This window comes from Natator depressus, chromosome 3 (assembly GCF_965152275.1).
Source record: "Natator depressus isolate rNatDep1 chromosome 3, rNatDep2.hap1, whole genome shotgun sequence".
In the NCBI taxonomy this organism is placed as follows: domain Eukaryota; kingdom Metazoa; phylum Chordata; order Testudines; family Cheloniidae; genus Natator; species Natator depressus.
Window position 1 is genome coordinate 111,470,808 of NC_134236.1, and position 27,917 is coordinate 111,498,724.

Genomic DNA, 27,917 nt, shown 5'->3' on the forward strand with positions numbered 1-27,917 from the left:
GCACAGAGAAGACTTCGGGCTTAATTGGAACCAATCAACCTGTTACTGGTGGGGATTACTGACACTGGGTGGTAATTGCTGTGCTAGTGAGACAAATGGCTCAGTAACTTGGAGGATATATAATTGGGAGGAACAGAAAGCAGGGGAGAGCTTAGAAGGTGAGCTGGATGGAAGAGAGAAGCTATGTGAAAGGTTCCTCCTGCTGTATATCTGTGCTATGTCCTGTGCTGTTTGGAAATAGAGGATTAAAGGTGCACATAGTGGAAAAGAAACATAATGTGTGTGTTTTTGACTGAGAGACCACAAAAATAGGCCAGGCAAAACTGCTGCTCGCTGGGGAGTTGAAGAAGCACCCTGTGACATGACCATTCCTGTAAACCACACAGCACTTGTGAGCATTTATAAAATAAAAGTAGATTTCTTTAAGAAAGAGTAAAGATTTAACTAGAAGTGAGAGAAAATGGTGGAAACAAGTGGTTACAGAAAAAAACAAAATTTTTAAAACTTGAATCTGGGTCTACACTTATCAATACCGTTACCTGTCTTATGTAATAAAGTAGGCTCCCCCTCGAAGGTTGAGTCTGTTGCAGCGCTGGCTGGTTTCACAAGAACCAGGATCCAGACATTCTGTTATATTGAAACAGTCTTTTTGCCTTATTCATAGCCAGGGTGATCTCTTGCCTGTTATAATATTCCCTTTTACCTCCAAATGGTTTTGATCATTTGTAATTGTCTTTGATGGTTTTTCGTTGACTGTTCTGGGATGTGGAAAGGGTAGAAATAGAACCTTGCATTACCTCACCAGCTGACTAGGGAAGGATGACAGCTCCTTCTTGCTAGAATGGGTCATCCCTGAGACACTTTACTTCCTGGCAGCTAATTTCTACTCTAAATCCATAAATCATACTTTCAATATAAATACCTTATTCCTTAAATATTACCCATACATACATCTTGCAGTGATTATGAATCTTGACAAGTTACAAGCTTTCTGTAGATACCTTATGTGTTACTCTGTGGATAAAATATCCTATAAAATGTGTTTTGTGCAGTGAGTTTGTCAGGTCTGAGGTGAGAGTTTGCAAAGAACGAGGGATCCTTTGCCACCTGTGTCACTCTCCTGTCCTTTGTTTCTCTGAGTTCCCTTACTTAATGTTATGTTAGATGATCAATAGTTTTTATTTTAGCCATAGACTTACAGTTCTCACATCACAGAATCATAGAAATGTAGGGCTGGAAGGGACCTCGAGAGGTCATCTAGACCAGCACCCTGCGCTGCCGCAGGACCAACTATACATAAACCGTTGCTGTCAGATATTTGTCTAACCTGTTCTTAAAAATCCCAAATTACAGGGCTTCCACAACCTCCCTTGGAAGACTATTCCAGAGCTTAACTATCCTTATAGTTAGAAAGATTTTCCTGGTATGTAACCTAAAGCTCCCTGTGACGGGTTCGGTCACAGAGAACCCCTTGGGACTGTCACCTGATGTGCTGAGATTACCTCTGAGCCCATTTTTCCTGCCAGCCTGGGACTCCAGAACCCTGCCTTGTTGAGCTGGACACGCTAGCCTGCTGCAACACAGACCCATGTCTCGTCCACGCCCCCAGAACTGCAGACTTTAAACCAAAAACTGCTCAGCAGGTCACCTGTCTCCAGAACCCGGACACCCAATTCTCAACGGGATCCAAACCCCAAATAAATCTGTTTTACTCTGTATAAAGTTTATACAGTTACATTATGTTCACACTCATAAGCATATTTCCATAAAACATTATGGAGTGCAGCGGCACACTCCCTTGCTGCAGATTAAGCCCATTACTTCTTGTCCAGCCTTCATTGGACAAGGAGAACAATTGATCACCATCCTCTTTGTGACAGCCCTTAATATATTTGAAGAATGTTATCAGATCCCCCCTCTGTCATCTTTTCTCAAGACTAAGCCAGATTTAACCTTTCCTCATAAGGTCAGGTTTTCTAAACCTTTTATCATTTTTGTAACTCTCCTTTGGGTTCTCTACAATTTGTCCACATTTTCCTTAAAGTGTGGCACCCAGATGTGGACACAAAACTTTGGCTGAGGCCTCACCAGTGCCAAGTAGAGCAGGACAGTTACATCTCATGTCTTACATACAACATTTCTGTTAATACATCCGAGAATATTATTCTTTTTTGGAACTGTATTACATTGTTGACTCTCATTTGTGATTCACTGTAATCCCCAACTCATTTTCACGTGTACGACCACCCAGCCAGTTGTTCTGCAGTGTAGTACTTTGCACTTGTCTTTGTTGAAGTTCATCTTGTACCACTTCTCCAATTCAACAAGGTCATTTGGAATTTTAATCTTGTCCTCCAAATGGCTGGCAACCGCTCCCAGCTTGGTCATCCACAAACGTTATAAGTATATTCACCACTCCATTATCTGAGTCATTAATAAAAATATTGAATAGTACTGGACTCCTGCAGGACCGCACTAGATATGTCCTCCTAATATGACAGAGAACAATTGATAGCTATTCTTTTAATATGATCTTTGAACCAGTTGGGCACCCTCTTTTTAGTAATTTCATCTAGATCACCTTTCTCTAGTTTGCTTATGAGAATATCACGTGAAGCTGTGTCACAAGCTTAAATAAAATCAAAATATATCCTGTCTACAGCTTTCCCCCATCCACTAGGCCAGTAACCCTGTCAAAAAGGAAATTAGGTTGGTTTGGCATGATTTGTTGACAAATCCATGTTGGCTATTACTTATCACCCAATTATATGTTCAGTAATTCCATGTTTCTTGATACATATAATTAGTATATCAAATATAATTTTTCAACCTCCAACCTGTGACAATAGCTTTTTATTTTCTAGTGCAGTCTTAGTTGCCTCAGTAAGGGAAAGAGATATTACCTTGATTTCCCATGTACAAGTTCTTTAGGGGTGGGCTATCATCTGCAGATTTACCTCAGGTGAAATCCACTAAGGCAGCATTTCAAGTCATTGTCTCTGAAGAGGTAGCCTTACAATATGCTTCTTGGTTACTCCTTGGTCCTCTGAAGAAAACGATGCCTTTTCTTTGGAAACTGAAAATACTTAACTTACATAATAAAATCACTAATTCACAAGAGCTGCTATCACACAATTAAAAAAAATAATTCAAGTGAACAGAATTATCGCTGTAGTTTAGCCAGAATAGCATTTTTCCTTTGATATCTCACATCAAGCATTATCAGATGAGACCACTTTAGGTAGGATAGAGAATAGCAAATATCAGGTTTCAGAGTAACAGCCGTGTTAGTCTGTATTCGTAAAAAGAAAAAAGAAAAGGAGTACTTGTGGCACCTTAGAGACTAACCAGTTTATTTGAGCATGAGCTTTCGTGAGCTACAGCTCACTTCATCGGATGCATAGCATAAATTAGTTACAGATTTTTGCTGAGAAAATGTACAAAGAGTGAGAGAAAATATTTACATTAATTATATTGAGATCTAAAATTGGAAATGGAAGGCATAGGACATGCCTCAGCTCTCACCCTAGTATAAACTAAGTGTAACTGCTATAATGGAAAGATTAAGCCAATGTAAATCCAGTGTTGTTGAGATAAGAAGCAGATCCACAGGACCTGATTCTCATTTACATCCACCATATACCACTTTGATAGTGTAAAGATGTCTTAAAATGCATGTTCATTTTATTAATAGATTTATAGACTTTAAGGCCAGAAGGCACTGATATGTAGGCTTGGCAAACCAGTAAATTGACCGGTCAATTGACCATCTATTATTTAATAACAGTAAAATATTTCAGCAAGAATGCCCTGATGTAGGGAGCAGCCTGCCTTTTTGGTTACATCATGGTGCCATCTATTAGCAAGTCTACTTAATGTCTTGATCACTAACTGTACCACATGCTAATGCCACCTGTTGTGAAAAAGGTGAACTATCAAATTCAAAGTTCAGCATCTTGATTGGTTGGAATCTTCTAGAACAAACATATGTATGTATGTCTTTATTGTACACCAGACTATCTATGTATGTGGCAGTTTACAAAGCACATTAAACAAGTTAAAAGACGCAGTCCCTGCCTCAAAGAGTTTACAATCTAAATTGACTAGACAAATATACAGAAAATAACTCAGAAATGAACTCCCCCTACACAAAGAGAAAAGATGCACAGCCATTAAGCTCCTGAAGGAGTTGGCCTGTTGCCTACCTAGCTTAAGTGCATTTAAAAATGACTTTTTCTCTTTATAGATGCTACGTGTTTGTTTTATTTCTGTTTAATTTCATTTTTCTCTTTCGTAACACTTCAGTCTTGAAGAATGTTCACTTTTAACCTAACATCGCTAAAAAGGATAGTAACAATTATTTCAGTTTTTAAAACTTCATTTCATTGTGTTTTGCATTTTTCTGAGTTAAAAATCACTCAGTTAAATGACTTATTTTTTTGTAACTAGGCATATGTATTATCTAAGTCTAAGCCTACTGAAGACCATAACATCTTACTCTTTTTTTATTGCTGTTCTGCTAAATTAGTGCTTTAAAATATGACCATTTTTGACATTATTTGACAATATTTGACTGGTCAGTTGACCAATTATTTTTGGACTGGTCAAATGCCCAAACCTATTACTATGATAATCTAAACTGACCTCCTTCATAACACACGCCATAGAACTTCACCCAGAAATTTCTGCATCAAGCCAGAACCTCAGTTTGAGCTACAGCATATCTTTTAGAAAGACATTTGTTCACACTTTCAGCCTCTTCTGCCAGCATGATGTAGAGTGGCCTTAATATAAGTGAGAATCAGGCCCATTGTCTCAGGGGTCAGAGATAAAAGCCTAAATGATGTGATTTATGTGCACATATTGTATCTTCTTAAATTAGCTGCTGCTCTGGCATGTACTAGCAGACTGATTTTTTTTTACTTGATTCACAGCACAAATTGTAGCATAGGAGAGGATCAAGCTCTCTTTCTTTGTTACTGACAGTATACAGCAGAGGTGGGCAAACTACGGCCCGCAGGCCACATCCGGCTCAAGGGACCTCCTGCCTGGCCCATGAGCTCTTGGTCTGGGAGGCTAGCCCCTGGCCCCTCCCCTGCTGTCCCCGCTTCCCTGGGCCACTGGGCAGCGCAGTTGCAGAGCCGCGGCCTGACCCGGTGCTCTGGGCGGCGCAGCTGGAGTGCCACCAGCCACCAGTGCTCTATGCTGCGTGGTAGGGGGGGCAGGGAGCAGGGGGGGTTGGATAGAAGGCAGGGGAGTTCGGGGTGGTGGCAGTGGTAAGCTGGAGCCGGTTTCCACCGGTTCGCTAGAACCAGTTGTTAAATTTAGAAGCCCTTTTAGAACCGGTTGTTCCGTGAGGGACAACCGGTTCTAAAAGGGCTTCTAAATTTAACCGGCCAAAAGTGGTGCCTTAGGCGCCGACTCCATGGGTGCTCCATGGCTGGAGCACCCAAGGGGAAAATTTGGTGGGTGCAGAGCACCCACCGGCAGCTCCCCTCCTGGCCCTGGTCCCAGTCCCAGCCCCAGCTCACCTCTGCTCCACCTCCGCCTCCTCCCCGAACGCGCCACCCCGCTCTGCTTCTCCGCCCCCTACCCCAGGCTTCCCGCGAATCAGCTGTTCACGCGGGAAGCTGGGGCAGGCTGAGAAGCAGGCTGTGGCTTCCCGCTGAGGCCCAGGGAGGTGGAGGTGAGCTGGGGCGGAGGGCACGAGGAGGGCCACCCGCACCGCAGCAGGTAACTCAATGTGGGGGGGGGGGGGCACGCAGGGGAACTGCTCCCCGCCCCAGCTCACCTCCACCACCCTCGGCCTGAGCGGGAAGCTGCCGCCTGCTTCTCAGCCCTCCCCGGCTTCCCACTGAACAGCTGATTTGCGGAAAGCCGAGAGGCAGAGAAGCAGGGCTGGGCGGTGCATTCAGGGGAGGAGGAGGAGCGGAGGTGAGGTGAGCTGGGGCCGGGCGCAGGGCGGGGAGCTGTCAATGGGTGCTCTTCACCCACCAAATTTTCCCCATGGGTGCTCCAGCCCCGGAGCACCCAGGAAGTCGGCGCCTAGGGCACCACTTTTGATGTGATCACTGGGGGAGTGGCCGCTCCATGTGCTCCTTCCCAGCTATGCTCCCCTGCCCCTAGGAGCCAGAGGGACCTGCCAGATGCTTCCTGGGAGCTGCCCCAGGTAAGCACCTCTGGGATTCCCCACCTCGCCCCCCGGCAGGTTCCACAGGCTCTTAGGGGTGGGGTGGGCACCCACTACGGTGGCCCACGAGATCCTCCCGCCCAGGGGACAGGGGAGGGGGGTGGATAGGGCAGGGGTCCTGGAGGGGGGGGGCGTCAAGGAACGGGGCGGGGGTTGGATGGGGCAGGAGTCCCGGGGGGGCGGGGGTGAGCAGCGACCCCCTTGTGGGGTGAGGAGGGAACCCGTTGTTAAGATTTTGGCAGCTCATCACTGGATAAGGGTCAGGGCGGTCAGAGGGCGGGGAACAAGGGGGTTGGATGGGGCAGAGGTCCCGGAGGAGCTGTCAGGGGGCAAGAAGCGGAGGGGTCGGATAGGAGATGGAGGCTGGGCCATGCCTTGGTGTTTGGGGAGACAGCCTCCTCTAACCGGCCCTCCATGCAATTTTGGAAACCCGATGTGGCCCTCAGGCCAAAAAGTTTGCCCACCCCTGGTGTTCAGTGATGGCCACAAAAGCTGGCAACACTAAAAATCCATTTGACAAACAACCTGAAGTTGTAGTAATTCTCGTATTGTTTTGCAGACTACCCTATCCCTGATTACTTTTTTGTCAGCTTCTTAATATGATTAAGATCTTTTGGATGTATGAAGCCTGTTTATAAAGCATAAGTTGAAAAAGCATCAGGTTAGTACAACATATATCTCTTCTAGTTCAACAAACCATCAGTTAAGCCTTCTGGTCTAAGCTGTGAGGAAGTTCTGTTGAACCAGAGATAGTGCATTTAAATCAAGAGAAAGAGGTGACAGCTTGTTCTAATCTATTAAGAAGTGATATTTTTATCTTGAAGCAAACATTTTACAAGGAAACTTGTTTTCCTCATGAGAAAACGAGGGTGCAGTTTCTTGCTACTCCTTTCGTGGCCTGTATTTCTGCCTCTGCACATATGATGCTGATTACTGTTAATGAGTTATGCATGTATAATCACAGCAGAATGTATTTGGTTTCTGCAACAGAAATGCTAGAAGCAGGACTTTATAATGATTTTGAAAGTTTTAACAGAACACAGAATATATTATCTTACTAGTTTTAAAAATAGCTACTTCAGTTTACTTTTTAGGAGAATTTTTGTTTACAAAATAGATACTTTATTAATATAATATTTATTGTTGAATACTGTGTTGCAAAATAGCTACTAAATCAAATGCTTTCAGATTTTCCTTTCAGTATTCTATTTTAGATTGAGTTATTCTTTGTTCTTTGCCAGAATTGATAAAGACTGAATTAGAAAACTAAAATGGAAAACTGAATTTTGGACTATGAAATCATGTATAAGTTAATGCCATTTTTCATAAGCAATATAAGTAAACCATAATAATGGCGTTCTTTCTAGGCCGATTACCAGATCTAGTAGACTCTCTCAACAGGATCGTCATTGTGTTGAGCACACCTTGGGGCTTCAATCATGAAAGACCTGGAGAGAAATCTTGGTCCCATTGAAGTCAATGGGACTTTTACCATTGATTTCAGTGGGACCAGTACTTCGCTTCTGAGGTGATGAGTGCCTTCTGTGAGATGCTGACTGGCCTTAACTCCCATTGGAGTGGGTGTTGATAGCACTTGACACACTACGTAATTGGGCCTTATATTCCTCCCCTAAATATCCTGTTTAATGTTCTTAGTCCTTTCAACGGGTGCTTTGAATTCAACATCTCAGTGTATCAGCCCTGCTGTAGCACACAGGTTTTATTCATTTTAGTGTGCAGGAGAGTCTGCAACAGGTTACATATTCAGGTTCTGAACTACAGCCTACTGAAGTCAGAATCTTTCCAGTGACTTCAATAGACTTTAGATCAGGCCCACAGGGAGGAGGTTAGGGTTACTAACTCTGATTTGCCAAATATGTGGTTTTTGAAAATCTGTGCTATGTCTGTCATAGAAATAAAAAACACTTTTTCTTCCACCCTATCAGTGAAATCTTGACCAGTGGAAACATTCTGGGTGGTGGAAATAGTCTGTTTCTGATGCAGAGTTTTTTATTGATATTACAGAAAAGATTGTCCTTATTTGCAGAAATATGTCAAGAAGAGACAAATGCCATTTCTTCTCTGGAAGCTAAGACTTGCTTGTTGCAAGTTGGACTTATGCCTCTCATGCCCAGTAAAATCCAACAGGGCTAGGCGTGGATTATGAGTGGTCTGCTTTTGGATGAATTTATTAATGCCTCCCTGTGCCATGCCAGCTATTCACAAAGAAGTAGTCATTAAGCCCACAACCCTTGACATTTAAAATTTTGTCAGCTATCACAGTATTATTAACTTTTTCTTTTTGAGTAAACTTACTGAATGTTGTAGCAAAGTAATTTTACCAGATAGAGTCCTCAGACTTTCTTAACTCTTTTCAATCTGGCATACAGCCTGTGTGGCATGAAGATAGCACTATTTTGTTTATGATGATTTCCTCCTAGTGACAAACAGAGGTCAAATGTCCATGGTGATTGTTTTAGATCTGTCTGCTGTCTTTGACCACTGGGTATTGTTGAGCTCTCTGTTGAACCCTGGTTAGGGTTGATCTGCTCTTTCCTCTCAGATCTTGGAGGCCAGTGTTGGACATCTGTTTATCAAGTGGGCTTTCACACAGCTTCATTCTGTTACCCCTTTTGTTCAATATGTTTGCAAGACAATTTTGGCTATGTTTCAATCAATATGCAAGTGATGTGTAACTCTAGTCTACAAAACTCAGATGGCATATTTCAGAGTAGCAGCCATGTTAGTCTGTATTCGCAGAAAGAAAAGGAGTACTTGTGGCACCTTAGAGACTAACAAATTTATTTGAGCATACGCTTTCGTGAGTGAGCTGTAGCTCACGAAAGCGTATGCTCAAATAAATTTGTTAGTCTCTAAGGTGCCACAAGTTCTCCTTTTCTTTTTTCAGATGGCATAGTCGCACTGCTGTCCCTATGACAGAGAAGGATATGGAGGATCACAAGATGGGTGAGAAAATATCATCCTGTAAGTTTAGTAATCTGCAGTAATTGCAAGGCAGGTTATTTCTGATTATCTCACTTTTCTAATGAGCGTCTGTTGCTGCAGTAAAATTTTGTTTTACATTGTTTTCCTACTGTTAAGTGGTATTTGTTGCTATCTAATACATACCTGAAATTACGTGACTTATCATAGAAGTACTAATAGTTTAAAAATGAACAATGATTAATAAACTTTAAAGTTATTTTCAGAAAGAAGCCCTGAAAATTGTGAATTAATTCTACAAACACTGCTGCTATCTTTTATATTTATAATCTATACATGACCAGGCTATTTTAGGTTCTATAAAGGTAATGCATACAGGCAGCCATAAAATATAATTTGATCACCCTAAATTTTCATGCTGGTTTGCCTGAGAGGTTGGATTTTTTTAAATCTTTCACTCAGCTTTTACAGTCTGATTCAGCACAACATATCTGAGCCCATATAAGGCTATAGATGCTGCCTGTACAGCAGACATTATTGGAGAAGTATATAGTGATGCTTTTAGTTAAGGTTGCCAAACACTTAATTGGTGTTGGTTAGCCAATTATGATCTGCCACTTGTTAAAAGAATGGAGCTGTATTTTGCTCTGCGTGAGTGAAGGAGGTACAGAAGAGGTGGAGCAACAGGACCATCTGAAAAGGGCCACCAGTTTGTGAACTACACATTCTTTTTCGAAGTTGGGACTCTTTGCCGCTTTTACAGATCCAGACTAACACAGCTACCCCTCTGATCTTTGTTGAAGTTGACCACTTAAGGTTCTTTCCTTCCCATTCCCCTTGATTTTACATTATCTCTGTCAAGGTGTCTGCGTGGCTCAAGTGCATGAGTAGCGTAGACTGGTAAGGACACAAACCCCAAACTCATTGATGAAATCTAAGTATAGAACTCACAATCAAGTGTAAACTCCTCAGGCACTCTTCCACTCTAACCACAGAGTCACAGACAGTCCCCATGAGTACTCCGATCTGTCTTGCTACCGAGGCAAGCTTGTCTTTGTGACCGATGGTCCTTTGCACCAAAAATCACAACAATATTCAGGTTACCCCCCAGCCCCAAAAGACTAGTCACTTACCCCAGATCAATTGCAGTTTAGATCTTACACCAAAGACAGCGCTTATAGTTAACTAAAGATTTATTAACTAAGTAAAAGGAAATGAGTTATTTACAAGGTTAAATCAGGTAAACATATACACACAAATGAGTGACCGTCTTAGGGCTAGTCTACACTGGCAACGTTAAAGCGCTGCCGTGGCAATGTTAAAGTGCTGCCACGGCAGCGCTTTAACATAGCTTGTGTAGTCATGGCAGAGTGCTGGGAGAGCTCTAAAAAACCCACGTCCACGAGGGGCATAGCTACCAGTGCTGGTGCACTGTCTATACTGGTGCTGTACAGTGTTCATAGAATCATAGAATATCAGGGTTGGAAGGGACCTCAGGAGGTCATCTAGTCCAACCCCCTGCTCAAAGCAGGACCAATCCCCAATTAAATCATCCCAGCCAGAGCTTTGTCAAGCCTGACCTTAAAAACTTCTAAGGAAGGAGATTCTACCACCTCCCTAGGTAACGCATTCCAGTGTTTCACCACCCTCCTAGTGAAAAAGCTTTTCCTAATATCCAACCTAAACCTCCCCCACTGCAACTTGAGACCATTACTCCTTGTCCTGTCATCTTCTACCACTGAGAATAGTCTAGAACCATCCTCTTTGGAACCACCTCTCAGGTAGTTGAAAGCAGCTATCAAATCCCCCCTCATTCTTCTCTTCTGCAGACTAAACAATCCCGGTTCCCTCAGCCTCTCCTTATAAGTCATGTGTTCCAGACCCCTAATCATTTTTGTTGCCCTTCACTGTACTCTCTCCAATTTTTCCACATCCTTCTTGTAGTGTGGGGCCCAAAACTGGACACAGTACTCCAGATGAGGCCTCACCAATGTCGGAATAGAGGGGAACGATCACGTGCCTCGATCTGCTGGCTATGCCCCTACTTATACGTCCCAAAATGCCATTGGCCTTCTTGGCAACAAGGCACACTGTTGACTCATATCCAGCTTCTCGTCCACTGTCACCCCTAGGTCCTTTTCTGCAGAACTCCTGCCTAGCCATTCGGTCCCTAGTCTGTAGCGGTGCATTGGATTCTTCCATTGTAAGTGCAGGACCCTGCACTTTATCCTTGTTGAACCTTATCAGATTTCTTTTGGCCCAATCCTCCAATTTGTCTAGGTCCCTCTGTATCCTATCCCTACCTGCCACCATATCTACCACTCCTCCTAGTTTAGTATCATCCACAAATTTGCTGAGAGTGCAATCCACACCATCCTCCAGATCATTTATGAAGATATTGAACAAAACCAGCCTCAGGACCGACCCTTGGGGCACTCCACTTGATACCGGCTGCCAACTAGACATGGAGCCATTGATCACTACCCACTGAGCCCAACAATCTAGCCAACTTTCTACCCACGTTATAGTGCATTCATCCAGCCCATACTTCTTTAACTTGCTGACAAGAATACTGTGGGAGACTGTGTCGAAAGCTTTGCTAAAGTCAAGAAACAATACATCCACTGCTTTCCCTTCATCCACAGAACCAGTAATCTCATCATAGAAGGTGATTAGATTAGTCAGGCATGACCTTCCCTTGGTGAATCCACGCTGACTGTTCCTGATCACTTTCCTCTCGTGTAACTGTTTCAGGATAGATTCCTTGAGGACCTGCTCCATGATTTTTCCGGGGACTAAGGGGAGGCTGACTGGCCTGTAGTTCCCAGGATTCTCCTTCTTCCCTTTTTTAAAGATTGGCACTACATTAGCCTTTTTCCAGTCATTCGGGACTTCCCCTGTTCGCCACGAGTTTTCAAAGATAATGGCCAATGGCTCTGCAATCACAGCCGCCAATTCCTTTAGCACTCTCGGATGCAACGCATCCGGCCCCATGGACTTGTGCATGTCCAGCTTTTCTAAATAGTCCCTAACCACCTCTTTCTCCACAGAGGGCTGGCCACCTACTCCCCATGCTGTGTTGCCCAGCGCAGCAGTCTGGGAGCTGACCTTGTTCGTGAAGACAGAGACAAAGAAAGCATTGAGTACATTAGCTTTTTCCACATCCTCTGTCACTAGGTTGCCTCCCTCATTCAGTAAGGGGCCCACACTTTCCTAGGCTTTCTTCTTGTTGCCAACATACCTGAAGAAACCCTTCTTGTTACTCTTAATGTCTCTTGCTAGCTACAGCTCCAGGTGTGATTTGGCCCTCCTGATTTCATTCCTACATGCCCGAGCAATATTTTTATACTCTTCCCTGGTCATCTGTCCAATCTTCCACTTCTTGTAAGCTTCTTTTTTATGTTTAAGATCCTCAAGGATTTCACCGTTAAGCCAAGCTGGTCTCCTGCCATATTTACTATTCTTTCGACACATCGGGATGGTTTGTCCCTGTAACCTCAATAAGGATTCCTTGAAATACAGCCAGCTCTCCTGAACTCCTTTCCCCCTCATGTTATTCCCCCAGGGGATCCTACCCATCAGTTCCCTGAGGGAGTCGAAGTCTGCTTTCCTGAAGTCCAGGTTCCATATTCTGCTACTTACCTTTGTTTCCTGTGTCAGGATCCTGAACTCGACCATTTCATGGTCACTGCCTCCCAGGTTCCCATCCACTTTTGCTTCCCCTACTAATTCTTCCAGGTTTGTGAGCAGCAGGCCAAGAAAAGCTCCCCCCTAGTTGGCTCCTCCAGCACTTGCACCAGGAAATTGTCCCCTATATTTTCGAAAAACTTCCTGGATTGACTATGCACCGCTGTAGTGCTCTCCCAGCAGATATGAGGATGATTAAAGTCGCCCATGAGAACCAGGGCGTGCAATCTAGTAGCTTCTGCGAGTTGCTGGAAGAAAGCCTCATCCACCTCATCCCCCTGGTCTGGTGGTCTATAGCAGACTCCCACCACTAAATCACTCTTGTTGCTCACACTTATAAACTTAATCCAGAGACACTCAGGTTTTTCTGCAGTTTCATACCGGAGCTCTGAGCAGTCATACTGTTCCCTTACATACAGTGCTACTCCCCCACCTTTTCTGCCCTGCCTGTCCTTCCTGAACAGTTTATAACCATCCATGACAGTACTCCAGTCATGTGAGTTATCCCACCAAGTCTCTGTTATTCCAATCACGTCATAATTCCTTGACATCACTAGGACCTCCAGTTCACCCTGCTTGTTTCCAAGGCTTTGTGCATTTGTATATAGGCACTTGAGATAACCTATGTTGCAATTTTCTGCTCTCAGAGGGGTGTTTTTTCACACCCTATGAGCAAGAAAGTTGCAGTGCTGTAAAGTGCCCATGTAGACAAGCCCTTAGGTTCAAGCCCTTAGGCAGTAGTGGAATTTGTAGTATGTGCAGACCAGCAAGAGCATCTCTCACCATCACTACAACTGCTAATCTCTGAAGGTGAAAAATCTTTGAAGTGGGGAGTTCTATCCTGTCTCATACCAGGAACACAAGAAAGATGGTATCTTTCTTTAGAGGTAAAAAACTTACTTCCAAAATAGTTTATATCCTATTGCTGCTGAAGTGTTTGTCCCGTGCTTGCAATGATCAGTAGAGATTTGCTTTTAAGGATTATGTTTTCAAAGGCAGGAAAGAATTTCACACGACTTAGAGTGCCACTTGGTTGTAAACAAAGTATGTTGCAGATGGTGGGAATGCCATTTATAACCAGATCAGTGTGCTAAACTGACTGAATTCCCTTGATGATGCAAGACGGAGATTTTGCTTATATACGTTTAGTGTCTCATTTTATAAATGTCATTTTTTTACAGATCTGAATATAGTGAACATTTGGCTACTAAATATTGTGTTGTCTCCTACTTTCAATCTCTTATTTTTTCTACAATAGTTAAGGTTAAGATTTTGTCACAGATATTTTTAGTAAAAGTTACAGACAGGTCACAGGCAAAAAAGAAAAATTCACGGAAGCCGTGACCTGTCTGTGACTTTTACTAAAAATATCCCTGACAAAATGGGGATCTGCGGGTCCCCACACTGCCTGAAGTGGGGCAGCTGTGCAGGGGCTAGGAGCCACCTTCAGCAGATGGGAGCTGCAGGGTACCCCTGCCGCCTGCAGCTCTGGGGGTCCCCCACTGCCCATGGGGGCTGGGAGCTGCAGGGTACCCCTGCTGCCTGCAGCTCTGGGGCTGCAGCGGCCGGGAGCTCGCGGGTTCCCCTGCTGCCTGCATTGGTCAGGAGCTCATGGGGTTCCCCGCCGCCTGCAGTGGCTGGGAGCTGCAGGGTACGTGGCCGCCTGTTGCGGCTGGGAGCTATGGGAGTCACCAGAGGTGCGGGGAGGGAGCGGGTACCCTGCAGCTTCCTGCCTCCGTGGGCGGTAGGGGACTCTTCAGCTCCTGACCACCTCAGGCTGAAGTCATGGAGGTCGCTGGAAGTCACGGATTCCATGAATTCTGTGACCTCCATGACTAAATCGTAGCCTTAAGAATAGTTAATGCACGTATGTAGCATTTTATATTTCTCCATATATGTTGTTGCCCTGTGGCAGAGGCAGAGACAGAATCCAATCCTCCAGGGCAGTATTCAACAATGAGGCTATCCTTTCTTTCCTAAAGGGAAGAGGTGTTGCCTTATATATCAAAGATATATACGCTTAGACTGAGATTGAGATGGAATGGGAGACAGACTTGTTGAAAGTCTCTGGGTAAGGATAAAAGGGGTAAAAACAAGGTGATGTCATGGTAGGGGTCTGCTGCAGACCACCTAACCAGGATGAAGAGGTGGATGAGGCTTTTTTTTAAAACCACTAACAAAATCATCCAAAGCACAGGACTTGGTGGTGATGGGGACTTCAACTACCCAAACATCTGTTAGGAAAATAACACAGTAGGGCATAGATTATCCAACAAGTTCTTGGATAAGGCCTCAACTGGAGTATTTCGTCCAGTTCTGGTGCCACATTTCAGGAAAAATGTGGACAAATTGGAAAAAGTACAGGGAAGAGCAACAAAAAAGATTAAAGGTTTAGAAATCATGACCAATGAGGGAAAATTGAAAAAAATAGGAGGTTGTAGAATCTTTATCATTTGAGGCTTTTAAGAGCAGGATAGACAAACACCTGTCAGGGATGGTCTAGAAAGATAATAGTCCTGCCTTGAGTGCAGGGGACTGAACTAGAAGACATCTCGAGGTCCCTTCCAGTCTGTGATTCTTTTCCTGCAATCCCCTACCTCCTTTACTACAGACCTTCCAACTTCTGCAATAAATGAGACAGTTGTCTTACAGACAACAGCCTAATTCACAACACAACCATGATTCATTTTAAGAGCAGGTTCATCCTCTACACTGAATGAAGCAAGGGCAGACATCTGCCACTAGAGCTGATGGTGTAACCACTAGTAGTAGTAGGTTGTCATGCTCTGTGTAGACCAGCCACTAGAGGGAGATGTGACACACTTTGCCAGCGGGTTTCACATACATTTGCTGACAAAAGAGGAATAGTGAGACTTGAGAATCTTGAGTTCCATCCAAAGCTTTGGAGAGAAATGTGCTTTAGTAGCCACAGTTACCCTCAAGCTTGACGCCTTCTGCTCATTGCCTCCACCAAGTCCCTGTCCCCGTTCTATTTTTCCCTACCCCTGGCTTCTTTCCCAGTCCCAGTCTCCACTCCTCAGGCTTCTCATTCCAGTCCCTGTCTTCTTGCCCAGCCAGTCCCAATTACCTCCTTCCAACTCATCATCTGATCTGTCTCTCCCCTCTCACCCTCTTCTCTCAGTCTCACCAGGTTCCTTGTCCCAATCTACTCCTTTCCCTCTCTGCTCTCCAATCCAGCTCTTGTGCCTTCTGCATTTGAGTCAGATAGCTTCCTCCTCTACATTGCCTGGGTGCCAGCTGGGGACTAATTGAGAGCCCAGGACAGACAGGCTCCCTGCTCTCACTTCTGGTGCCTGGCTCTGATACTTCCCAGGAGCACTCAAAGCTGCGAGGCACCAAGCTACCCCCACCTGACCTTAGTGTGAGGAAGCTTGTCTGTGCTTGCTCAAGGTCAGCTCCCCAACTCTCCTGGCCACGGGCAACACAAGCACTACCCTTTTGGCCTATGCAGACCCTGCTCTACAGGTTAGCAATAGTCATACTCCTACTCCAACTCCATACTGCTTCCAAGCAACTCCCTGGAGTGTCCAGCCCCTGGTCTACCAGACACTCTCAATATTCACACATGTGTCACTTCCAAAGGAACAGTACACTCCAGCTTACCAGTTCCAATTACTCAGATCATTGCTCCACTGAACACACAGCACTTAGATATGTTTATAGTGAAATCAAGTATAAGTTTATTTTAAAAAGCAAAGATTGAAGTAATCACAAGTAGAAGTATTGGAAACAAATAGCTACATATAAAACAAAATCATAACATGCATTCTGGGAGGGTCAGGGCTCCCGGTGGGGTGGGGTCAGGATTTCTGACCCTCGGGAGCAGCAGGGCTCAGGGCTTTAGATCTTGGGGGAGCGCTGGGGCTCAAGGGTTCAGCCCTGCAGCTCTACTCCTGGTTTCAGCCTCACAGGGGGTGCTGGGCTTCGGTGCCATGGCTCAGTTCCCAGCTTCTGTCTCGGGAGGGGGATGGGGACGCCAGGGTTCGGGCTCCACAGGGCTACACTCCTGGTTTCAGCTGGAGGGGGGGCGTTGGGGCTCATGGGATCTTCCCTTATGGATACTACAGAAAATTTGGGAAACAGAGCACATGAACGCTGTAGGACAAAATCTAACACCTTTTGTTTGCTTTTGCAAAACTTGAGTTTAAATCACCTTTGCCTTGAGGATTGCCTTTACTTGCCCTTCACTGCACCCTGGAGACCTTTCATACATGACTCCAGACTTCTGACAATGCTGTGGCAATGCTTATGCACCACTGTTGACACAGCCTACAGAATTTAGCACTGAAATGAGGCATATCTGATCCCCAACATATGCGTGCACTTTTCCTCAGACCTGAGTGACAGCGCTCCCAACCTGCTCCAATTAATCACTTCACCATTCAGTATAGCTACACCTAACAGCTGAAGTGCATGCAGAAAAATGCAAAAAATCAAATATGTACAAATGGCACATTCTCTTAGTCATTGTTCATGTCTATTTATGGCACTCTCTCTCACTGAACTATTCTCAGTGGCTGTTGACAGCTGTAGGGAAAAATCTGAAGCTCCATTATGGGTGTGGCCTGTACCTTAATAAAGTATTTCCTGGTTTTCAGAAGTTTGTTTGCTTTACCATATCTGTTCACTTTCTGGTTTTCAGGGGTTTGAATGTAGCTGAACTTGACATTCTGGAAGATCACAAGGCACCCTGGGCAATCTTAATTCTGTGTTAACGAAGTTTTGGCTTTCAGTTACCAAGTCAATTCCCAGACTCGAAACGCTGCCCAGGAGACAATGAGAGAAGCTGCTAATGTAGCCCATATCTTATCTTCCATTGGGATTGTATGGTTGAGTTCATGGTTCATGTCGTATCTTTTTGTACATTTTCATGTAAAATGGATAAAGCTTTTACACAAATGCACAAAAGGTATATTTGGGTGGAGCCAGGTGCCAGCAATACCAGTCACTAAGTAGATAAACTGCCATTGAGAAGATAAGCAATGGCTAATGTAGCATGTCACTGAGGAATAGGAAGTGAACTCCAGACTCTCTTATTTCTGTGTGTCTCAGACAATTAGTCATAAGAATACCCAAATCAAGAGGACTGGCTTATTTAAACGGCAGGAATCTGGTCCCAGAGCTCAGGCTTTGCACTGCTGAACCAGTCGTCTGGCTCATTTCAGTTGTTTTCCCCAGGCTGATATCATAAGGAAAGCGTGAAATCCTTTCTACCACCTACTTGCCATAAAATGGATGACATGAAGGAAGCCTTAACAAATTTAGAAACTAAAGTAGCAAGCTTGCTAGAAAATGGTTGGTTACATGAAGGATGATGAAGGATTAAAGAGAAAAGCTGAAAAAATTAAACAGTTGAGATCTGCAAAGAAAGTAGGCTCTTTGCAACATGTGTCTAAAGAATGATTAGGGATTTAGGGAAAAGAGTAAAAAAGGTGGTAAGGTATTTGCAGAAACTGAAAAATTCTGATAAACACTAATGAAGAATAAATGGATCTATTGGAATTCATGAGATTCATGGGGAAGATTTGGTACCAAGTATGGATGAGGAAAAGACTCTTGTATACACTGAAGGCTCTAGCAGGATCCTTATGTGAAGCCGTTAAGGAGATAGTGTAGGCACCACTAATGTACTGTTAGACCTGTTTGTCCTTTCTGTATGTTACAAGTGGCCAAAAATAAAGGAGACCTGTTTCATAGCGGGGAAAAGGTTGTATGTCCTTTCTACAATTTAGCTCGCTAAGCAAAAGCCAAAGAAAGGAAATGAACCAAATAAAAATGTTTGCAAGGGAGGGAAGCAACCCAGCCATCATTCCCACCAAAACTGTTTGTGAATGTCTGCTTGCACTTGGACTAATTAGAAATAAAGCCCAGCTGGGGTAGGACAGGGCTTGTGGTCCATAAAGAGCTGGGTGAGGCCAGTTGGAGGAGGAGGCTGAATAAAGACACTCTCTCTGGGAAGAAGCCTGAAGGAAGTCTGAGAAGGAGAAAGGCCAGATAAGCTTCTCCAGGGGTGGGCTAGAGGCTTAACTGGAGTCTCCCTGAACTCCTGAGTAAGGGAAGGAGTGGGCCAGCCCTAAGATCATGGGGTGGGCTAAGGCACAGAAGGATGATCAAAAGTATGCCTGTGATGGACTGGGTGTCAGCTGAGCCGAGCTAGGCTGAAGGTTTGGTTTTTGTATACGTAATTTTAAGACTTCGGTAAAATTAGTCTGGATGGAGCACCAGGACAGTCCTATGCCTGCAGTAGGCCAAAGGATAGAGGGGTGAAACTGAGGCACAGCTGCTGAAATGCCACCTCTAGCTAAAAGAGGGGGTGTTGTGGTGACACCTTGCTATGCAAAGGAGTTGTTTAGGGGTTTATTTGCCTAGTAGTGGCACAGCCGTGGTGCTGTAGCTGTGCCGCTGTAGCACAGATGCTTCCTACGCTGATGGAAATCAGTGGTTCTCAAATGTATTTGATTGGGCACCCCTTCTTGATGTGTGTGTGTAGTCATTTATTACCTCCCCCCCAGTACACATACCTCCACCCAGCTCTGAAACCAGAGCAGAGAGCCAGGGCTGCTGGCCACGTTCCCAGCTCTGAAGGCAGCGCCATGCCAGCAGCAGCACAGAAGAAAGGGTGGCAGTGTGAAAAGTGATATTGATGAATATCACTTTTCACAGAAGACTTAGCTCCCCATTGCCACCCTTACTTCTGCGCTGCTGCTGCCACCCCAGGCTGACAGCTGGAGCACCACCACCTCCAGGTGAGGGATTGGGCAGGTGGGGATGGAGAGCCTGAGCCTGGGCTCCTTCCCGGTGAGAGATTGAGGGGCAGGGGGAAGGAGAGCCTGGGTGCTGGGGCTCTGGCTGTTCCCTTTATCCGTGCCTCCTGGATGTGCACGGCCCTTCTGCATGAGCCCCAGCCACCTGGGGCTGACAGCCAAAGCTCTTTGTGAGTGGGGCGGGGGGGGGGGGGGAGGAGAAGGGCACACAGCTTGCGCCTCCCTTAACACATTCCTATGCTTCCCTTGAGAGGTCTGCCTCACAGTTTGAGAACAGCTGATGTAGTTAATCCACCTCTTCGAGAGAGGGCAGCTAAATCAACAGAAAAAAATCTTCTGTCAACCTAGCTATGTCTATGCAGGGGGTTTAGGGCGACTTAGCTATGTAATACAGGGTTTGATATCTTTCACAGGCCTGAGCTACATAGCTAGGTCATTGTCATTTTTAGGTGTAGACCTGGCCTAGATCAATTTTGAAAAGAGCAAAAATAATGAACATCATGAATACTGAAACATCTAATAGAGCTGGCATTCTGTTGTTCTTCACTGTTGTGCATATATGCATGTACAGCAAACTCAGTAAAGAAACTGAAAGTGAGGTAGCTCTCTGGTAATTCACTAAAATTCTGCTAAATATCTGCATGTTTGTACTTGCACTCTAAGTACTATTAAATATAGAATGGAATATTTTTTGACATTCTGTTAAGAAGATGCGGTAGAGAAAATGATCCTGTTAATGAAAGATCAAATATCTTAGAGGAGATGCCGGAGACTTTTTATATTTGATAGAGATAGGAGAGAAAAGTGAAGATTCACCCCAGAGACTATATCTGTCTACAATACATTTGTGAAGATCACTTGGGCTATACCTCATAATATACAGAGCAGAATACATATGCGAATTGTACTGCATTTTTATAATTTAACTCCCAGGAAGAGTTACTAGTAGTGTGTATCAGTGTAGTATTTGATTAAACGGTGAAGGATCATTAGTTTTAACATCACTTTGTTCTTTCAGCTAATAAGAAGGTAAGAGTAAAGAGTTTAACAGTAAAAGGATGTCACCTACTAATACTCCAAGAATACTTATTTGTGCAGTAAGTATTTATGTGATTAGAGTTGGGGCATAATTAATTAGATGCTCACTATACTGAAAATTCAGGCAATAACATGTACCATGGAGCTATGATCAGATTATCTAAAATGTCACATCTGTTGAGTGGTCCTGGAGATACAATAAATCACAAAAGGAAATGCTTAAGTGGTTTGTATAGTCACCAGAATCCCAGGAAGAAATTATAGATCTGAAATTCAAAATTTGGTTGTTTTATATACTATTTCGATTATTTGCACAGCAGTATAAATACACACACAATATAATATATGACCCATTCCAGGATTTGAAAAGTCCACTTATCCATGGCAAGTGGGAAGATTTCCCTTGCAAATATGTGCCCCTGCAATTTTCAGTTTCTGCTGAATGTCGGCTTTCATCTTAAAAAAAACAAAAACAAAAAAACCCAATACCACACACACACAAAACAGTGACAGTAATGGTTTTGAAGATAACTTTTCAAGTGTAACCAAAACAGTGTTGTCGTCCTGGGTCTGCAGACATACAGCTCTAGGTCCTTTGTTGCTGCTTATAGGAGATAGAAAGAATGTGTTGTAAGGAAGGGGCTTGTTCTTTTTTTTAAACCCACATCATCGGAATTAGGAAAATGTTGAGAAATTATATATTAAAAACCCCTATGAGCTAGAAGAGTTATTTAAATAAGATATACTTTATTTGAAAGCTTCTGGAAGTATAAAAGCCCTTCTCTGAGATCTTGATTCTGCTGCTGTGCAGCTCTCAGAGCATTGCTGAGCAAGTGGAGCCCTGTGCGGAGCACCCTGCATGTCACATGATCTCAAGCCTGCCCATATGCAGGAGACAAGCCCCCATGGAGATGCAGTGAACTCATCACAGAGGAGCACATGGCTCTAGAACAATGCAAGGAGGCGGATTCTGTCTTGGATCACATTTCTGGCTGACTGAGGTAGGCTGTCCGCACCTCAGACGTACCTCTTCTTCAGCAAGGTTGTCTGTGTTTGGGGCCCTAGTGCTCAATGTTTGGGGCCAGGGTGCTTGTGGTGCAGCTGCCAGGTTTCAGCAGGTCCCTGCCTGGTCCCGGTTTCATAGGCTGCTCCTATGCTTGCAACAAGTAGATTTAAAGGAATTTGTGGAGGTCACCTTTCACATGTACCCCTTCACTCCTGGATCACACATCCATAGGGGAGGAAGTGCCATGCCCTGATTCCAGTCATCATCATGTCCCTTTTACTCTGCATACTCCTGTGGAGCTGCATGCATATGAACTATTTGTGCCAGGTATATGTATCTCTCCATATCAGGCAAGACTAGGGATCCACACAGCAGGGTCACTGTGCTGGGTTTAGCACAATTAGGGATCCCATCCATGCTGTAGCTCAATACCTTGTGCCACTGGCAGACTCCATTTCATACTTCATTTAGTAGTGGTAATACTAATGTACTTTAAAATGGCATGTGCTTAAATGCTTTGCAGGATTACTACCCAAAATTGTATCTAGTGGTTTTAAAGACCTTTTGATATTACCTTTTCTGAATTCAGAAAGGTATTGTAATTAGTAGCACTAAACTTTTTAATTAAATTAAATTAAAACAATCAGATAAGATATTGTATTACCTTGTGAAAATCTTTCTATTGTACAAATTTTCTTTCTTCTCTGATGTAATCTTCATTTGACATTGGCTGTTGGTTTCTTTCCAGGCCAGCTGCTGTGTTACCCAGTGTGGGTGCTGCTAGTGAATCGAAGAAAGGGAAATTTCCCATTTGGCCAGAATGGAACGAAGCAGATATCAATGCAGAAAAGTGGGATACAGGAAAAGTTGGAAAAGAGAAAGATAAAGCTGGAAAGAGTCCTGTTTTAGTAAGTTGAATATGGCACTTTTTTTTTCAGCTTAATTTGTCTACATATATTTAATAGAGTATGCTTTGCTTTAACTTCAGAATAATTTGTTTCTGATAAACATGTTAATTTCTCCAGCACATCTTTTAAATTTTTGCCTAAGTTTAAGTGGCTGCCCACTAGATCAAGTCCGGTCTTAAGCTAAATGTATTTTTGCCTCTTTTCATTCAAATTTTAAAAAGGAAGACATTCATTTTTCTACGTAGTTTGTGCAACAGTTGTCAAACTAAATAAAGCAGAAATGTTTCAGATCATAATTAAAACTGCCGCTTCTTGTGGGAGCAAACACATTGCTTTTACATTTTCAGACAAGCTGTACGGCCCTTTGTAAAAGTATAAACAACACTGGAAAAATACGTATTAATTATGCTTGTATAAAACACAGAAAAATAGGCTTTACTAGGGGGCTCATGATTCCCTGAGTATTGCACAAATCTTATAGTCTTAAATATTAATGGCCGTACTTTGAGTTAATAATTACTTGGTCCCATTCCCCTTACCTAATGGGTCAACTAATATATTGTTTCTTTACAGGGATTATAAAGACTGTTGCATAAATTATTAGATTTAAAATACTGCTTTATGGCTGCCCAGCACTGCCCCTTTTGTGGATTATGGGATGGGGAGGACGGAATTCCCCTTCAATTCTGTTTACTTATGGGGTGATACCAGTTTGGGGACCAAGTCCCACCCTTTCTCTTCTGTGTGGCAATTACAAATTGCCCTACTTCTAAATCAGCCTCTGCAATCCTAGTGCTGTGGCCAGAGAGGGGCAGGGTGTGCAAAGGGGACATAGAGCTAATTTGACTCTAGCTCTATTGATCTTGGCTGAGCTCTGGTGGATACGCCAGCTGTGGAGCCACATTATGTGGCAATAAGAATGTATGTGCCTTGTACTTCCACATACAAGTGGGTCAGTTTTTGGCTCTGATTTACAAGCCAGGGGTTAATAAAACTGAGGAAAAAATAGATTTATAATAATAATTAATAATAATCTTGGTTGGGAGCACCAGACACTATTGTAATACAAAAAATACATAAAAATATTTCTCCTTTAAGCATCGTAGTGTATTTCTTAGACTGTCCAGACTTCTAGCATCAAGCTGCATTGCACATTGCTTCTTTCATATACGTGATGTGGAAAAAAGGATGTTAAAAGTTTTTGGTCACTGGTAAAACATGTCCCTCGCGATGATAACTTTCTCTCTAAAGTACTTCTGTGACTGCCTGTGAACATTGATTGTCCAGAGGGAGAGGCATATTTCATTTTTTCTCATTTGATCCCTCACATAATGTGAGGCCATCCTCCATTTTTGTGAACCAAATCTTTAAGATCCAAATTCTCCCTTTATATTTGCATATGGTTAAATTCACTGTAAGCTGTGTCCACATCTGAAAACGGAATTTTGCCTTCACTGTGGAACTCTATGCTAACTTGGTCAAACAAGTAACTACAGTATCCAGTGGTCAATCTGTCAGTCCAGCCTGCTAGGCTTCATTTAAGCTTTCAGACCAGTAACCACGTCTGCAAAGGTCTGTATTCCCTAAAAGCTTTTCTACTTCTCTCATATTACTGTTCCAGTTTTAAGGCACAGACTACTACATTGAAGAAATTGATAAAATCGAGCTTCTAAGCAAAAGAAAAACAGAGTAATGATTTTTCATGCTTTTCTAATGTCTTTCCTTAATTGATAATTATTTAAAACACCATAGTCTTCCCTCCCTGAAACTGTCACTGCAGATTGCACTGTTGTAGCTTGCAGTCCTTGAAACATGTCAAAATGGCTTAGCCATTAGGCAGTGTCTGTGTCATGCTACCTGATATGGGACACAGGTAAGAGTGCCAGTCTCAGGCCAGACTGCCAGAATACAAGGCATATACCCCCGACTGGTCGTGTACTCTATCATAAGACAGTCCCAGTCAGGTCCTTTAGCCCTTCATGCACCACCCAGAAAAACCAGACTTCTGTGATAAATGATTATCACGTATATTAGGTTCTTCCAGCTCCAGGAAGCTAACCACTTACCTCAGGTCAAAATATACTTCAGAATTTCACCAAATACTACGCTGGTAGCCAATCCTTTAGTAAGCTAAAACTAAAGGGTTATTAATGTAAAAAAGAGAGACAACAATTATGAAATGGTTAAAGTGAATCATATACATTACAGTTGATTTCAGAGTCAGATCAGGATAATAGCAGTGATGTTAAGTCTGTTAGCTTGCAGCAAGTCTCTCTGGTACATCCAAAAGATTGGAGTCCTCAGTCCATTGTTCAAAGCTCTGGTCCTTTTTGTTAGAAATCACAGTCCAGAGATGTGGAACAGGAATGAGGCAAGAAGGTGATGTCACAATCTCCAGTTTATAGTCCCAGTCCATGTGAATGGAAAAATACTGGCTCAAACAGGGAGTTTGTTTGAACATGATCACATGTTCTACGTGCCCTGCTGAGTCACTGGGCCTCCATTGTCCAAATGCTCTCTGAGGCATCCTAAGGAGGGGCTGACTAGAATAGTTGATTCTCCTTAATGGCCCATCAACACATGGCTGGCGAGTCTTGATGTAAGTCTGTCTTGTGGGTGTTACCCAGGAACACAACATGTTTAGTAACAAGTATACAGTAACATTTTATAACTTCACACACAATGGTAATGCACACATTTCAACAGGATAATAATACTTAGCAGATTATAATTTTTCTAATGATACTTTACAAGGCATACTTTTTACAAGATTTATCACATTTGTGTAACATTGATGACAATAGTATCACAACCTGTACATCTACCCACTGATGTAACATTCCAGCGACAGATATTTGTATCCATGTACCTATCATCAGTACCTCTCTTTCCACCAGTGTGAGCAGTCTCAGAATCTTTTCCACATCCTCAGCTGCACAATGATTTATCCAAACTTCCTGTAACCTGGGTTAGTTTATTCTTAGATGGTACTTGTTCATTAGATGGCCAAAGTTTTAAACTTCAGTGGCTTAACTGTCAGCCCCTACATCTGTATCCAGATACCTGATTTAGCGGCCTGATGTCCAGATGTTGAGCAGTCATAGCTCGGATTGACTGCAGTGAGAGTTGTAGATGCACAGTCCCAAGTTTAATTTCCAGTCTAAATATGGATTTAGGTGTCTAACTTTAGGCTTCCCAGGTAGAAAACTTTGGGTTTAGTGTTATTAAAATAGTTTTATATTAGCGTAGGATTCATTCAATTAGTTTTAAGATGGATCTTGACAATCTTAAGAATGGGATTATATGATGGGGATTGCCTGTGACAGCAGGAGACTCGACTCGATGACCCAGAAGGTCCCTTCCAATCCCACGTACTCATGGCAGATCTGAAGAAGCAGTTGGCCTTTGAGCAATGAGAGTGTTGTAAGATGAAAATGTTCTTTTTGAATCAGCATTTTAAGTGTTTAAAAATTACTGAGAGAATGGTGCTCTCTGAGGTATCTCAGACTGTCTGGTCTTTACTCCCAGTATAAGTAGCCCAAACAGAGTCCTTCAGACAGCCTTCCCGGAAGATTGAAAAGAATAGGGAATCCAAATAATTGGCTTGAATGGGAGGTGATAGAAGACCCGAAAGTCTTAGGCTCGAGAAAGAAATGGGAGACCTGTTCACATTTTACTCTGGCAGTAAAAACAACACAGGTTGAGTATCCTTCTCCTAGTTACATCAAGCACCTAATGTGCTTGACTATGGATTTTGCAGATGCAGTATATTCTGAGAACTCTACTTATTGGTAAGTAACCATCTTTTCTCTTCACTGTGCCATAATGTGTGATTTTTCTTCCCAGTGAATAATTATGAATAGGGCTACGATTTTGTCAGGGAGGACATGGAAATCACGGAAACTGTGACTTCCAGAGACCTCTGTGACTTGAGCCCCCAGTACCTGTGTCCCCTGGCAGCTGGGAACTGTGGGGACCCGAGCTCCCAGTCGCAGAGGGAGGCAGGGGTGCCCTGCAGGCAGCTCCCAGCCGGGGAGGAGACAGGGGTGCCTGGAGCTCCGAGGTGGCGGAGAGACCCCAAACTCCCAAGCACTGCGGGCAGCAGGGCTCCTGGGAAGCCCCAGCCACTGTGGGCGCCCCGGAGCACAGATCTGCCATGGGTGGCCAGGGTACCCCAGCTAGAGCTCAGAGCGGCCATGGGTGGCCATGGGTGCCCCAGGGCTTGGAGCCGCCAGCAGTGGGGGGACCCTGCACCTCCAAGCCATGCTCCCCTAGGTGATGTGGTGAGCCTGCAGCTCACCATTTTGTCATACATATTTTTAGTAAAAGTCACAGATAGGTTATAGGCTTTTGTGAATTTTTCTTTATTACGGACAGGTCACTGGCGACTTTTACTAAAAATATGCATGACAGCATCTTAGCCTTAATCATGAACAATGAAGTATTTTAAATCTTGATGATCCAGTGGTATAGTAAATACAAACTTAAATTTTTGTACATGTATATTTTATGTAGCATGTCTTTGAGGACCCTGAAGGGAAGATTGAATTGCCACCTTCCTTAAAAGTGAATTCCTGGAAACGTCCACATGAATTTTTAACTAATAAGGTAAGAAGCATGTATTTTAACTGTACAAAAGAGTAGTTACAAGATCTTATAGTGATGTAGACTTTAGGTTAAAAATTGATTTCCTATTTTTCTGACAAACGCATTTCATATGCATTTCATATGGCAAAAACTCCCAAAGTTTGTGTATGCTACTTATTCTCAACAACATCTCAAAAAAAGTATGGGTCATATTCTTCTACCTTTCTCCCTGAGTTGCCCCAATGAAACCAATTGTATTGCCTTTTTATATGCATTGCTTGTTCTCATGAGAAAACTAAACTGAAATTTAATTGATGACTGCAGTGTTAGTAGCAGCCACAATTGTTATAACAGCAGAGTGGTAGAATTCAAACTTGCCACAACTAGGGTAATGGATTGCAAATGCTTGGCACGTCCTTGCAAGGGAAGAGACAACTACTAATCTAGAAGAGACATATGTTACCTTTCCTCAATTAAATAAAACAAGAAATTTACAATGAAGGAACTGCAAGCCTCCCTCTGCAAATGCACTCTTTTCTAGACTTGTCAGCTGCAGACATTCTGGAGACAGGTACCTCAAAGTCAGCATGAGGTGCCTCCACCAGACAATAAACAGAGAATGGCTTATGAGACGGATGAAACATGTTAGAACTTAATCAGAGGACTGGAAGGGACCTTGAGAAGTCATCTAGTCCAGTCCCCTGCACTCATGGCAGGACTAAGTATTATCTAGACCATTGACAGGAGTTTGTCTAACCTGCTCTTAAAAGTCT

At 43.4% G+C, this 27,917-nt stretch overlaps 1 protein-coding gene across 1 annotated transcript in view; it reads left to right on the forward strand.

Moving 5' to 3' along the window:
- ADGB (androglobin) overlaps window positions 1–27,917 on the forward strand; it is a 231,146-nt gene that overhangs the window by 5,360 nt on the left and 197,869 nt on the right. Inside the window, exons 2-3 of the mRNA XM_074948571.1 lie at window positions 22,398–22,557; window positions 27,073–27,165. Of these exons, the coding sequence (XP_074804672.1) occupies window positions 22,398–22,557; window positions 27,073–27,165 (253 nt within the window). The remainder of the gene's footprint in view (window positions 1–22,397; window positions 22,558–27,072; window positions 27,166–27,917) is intronic.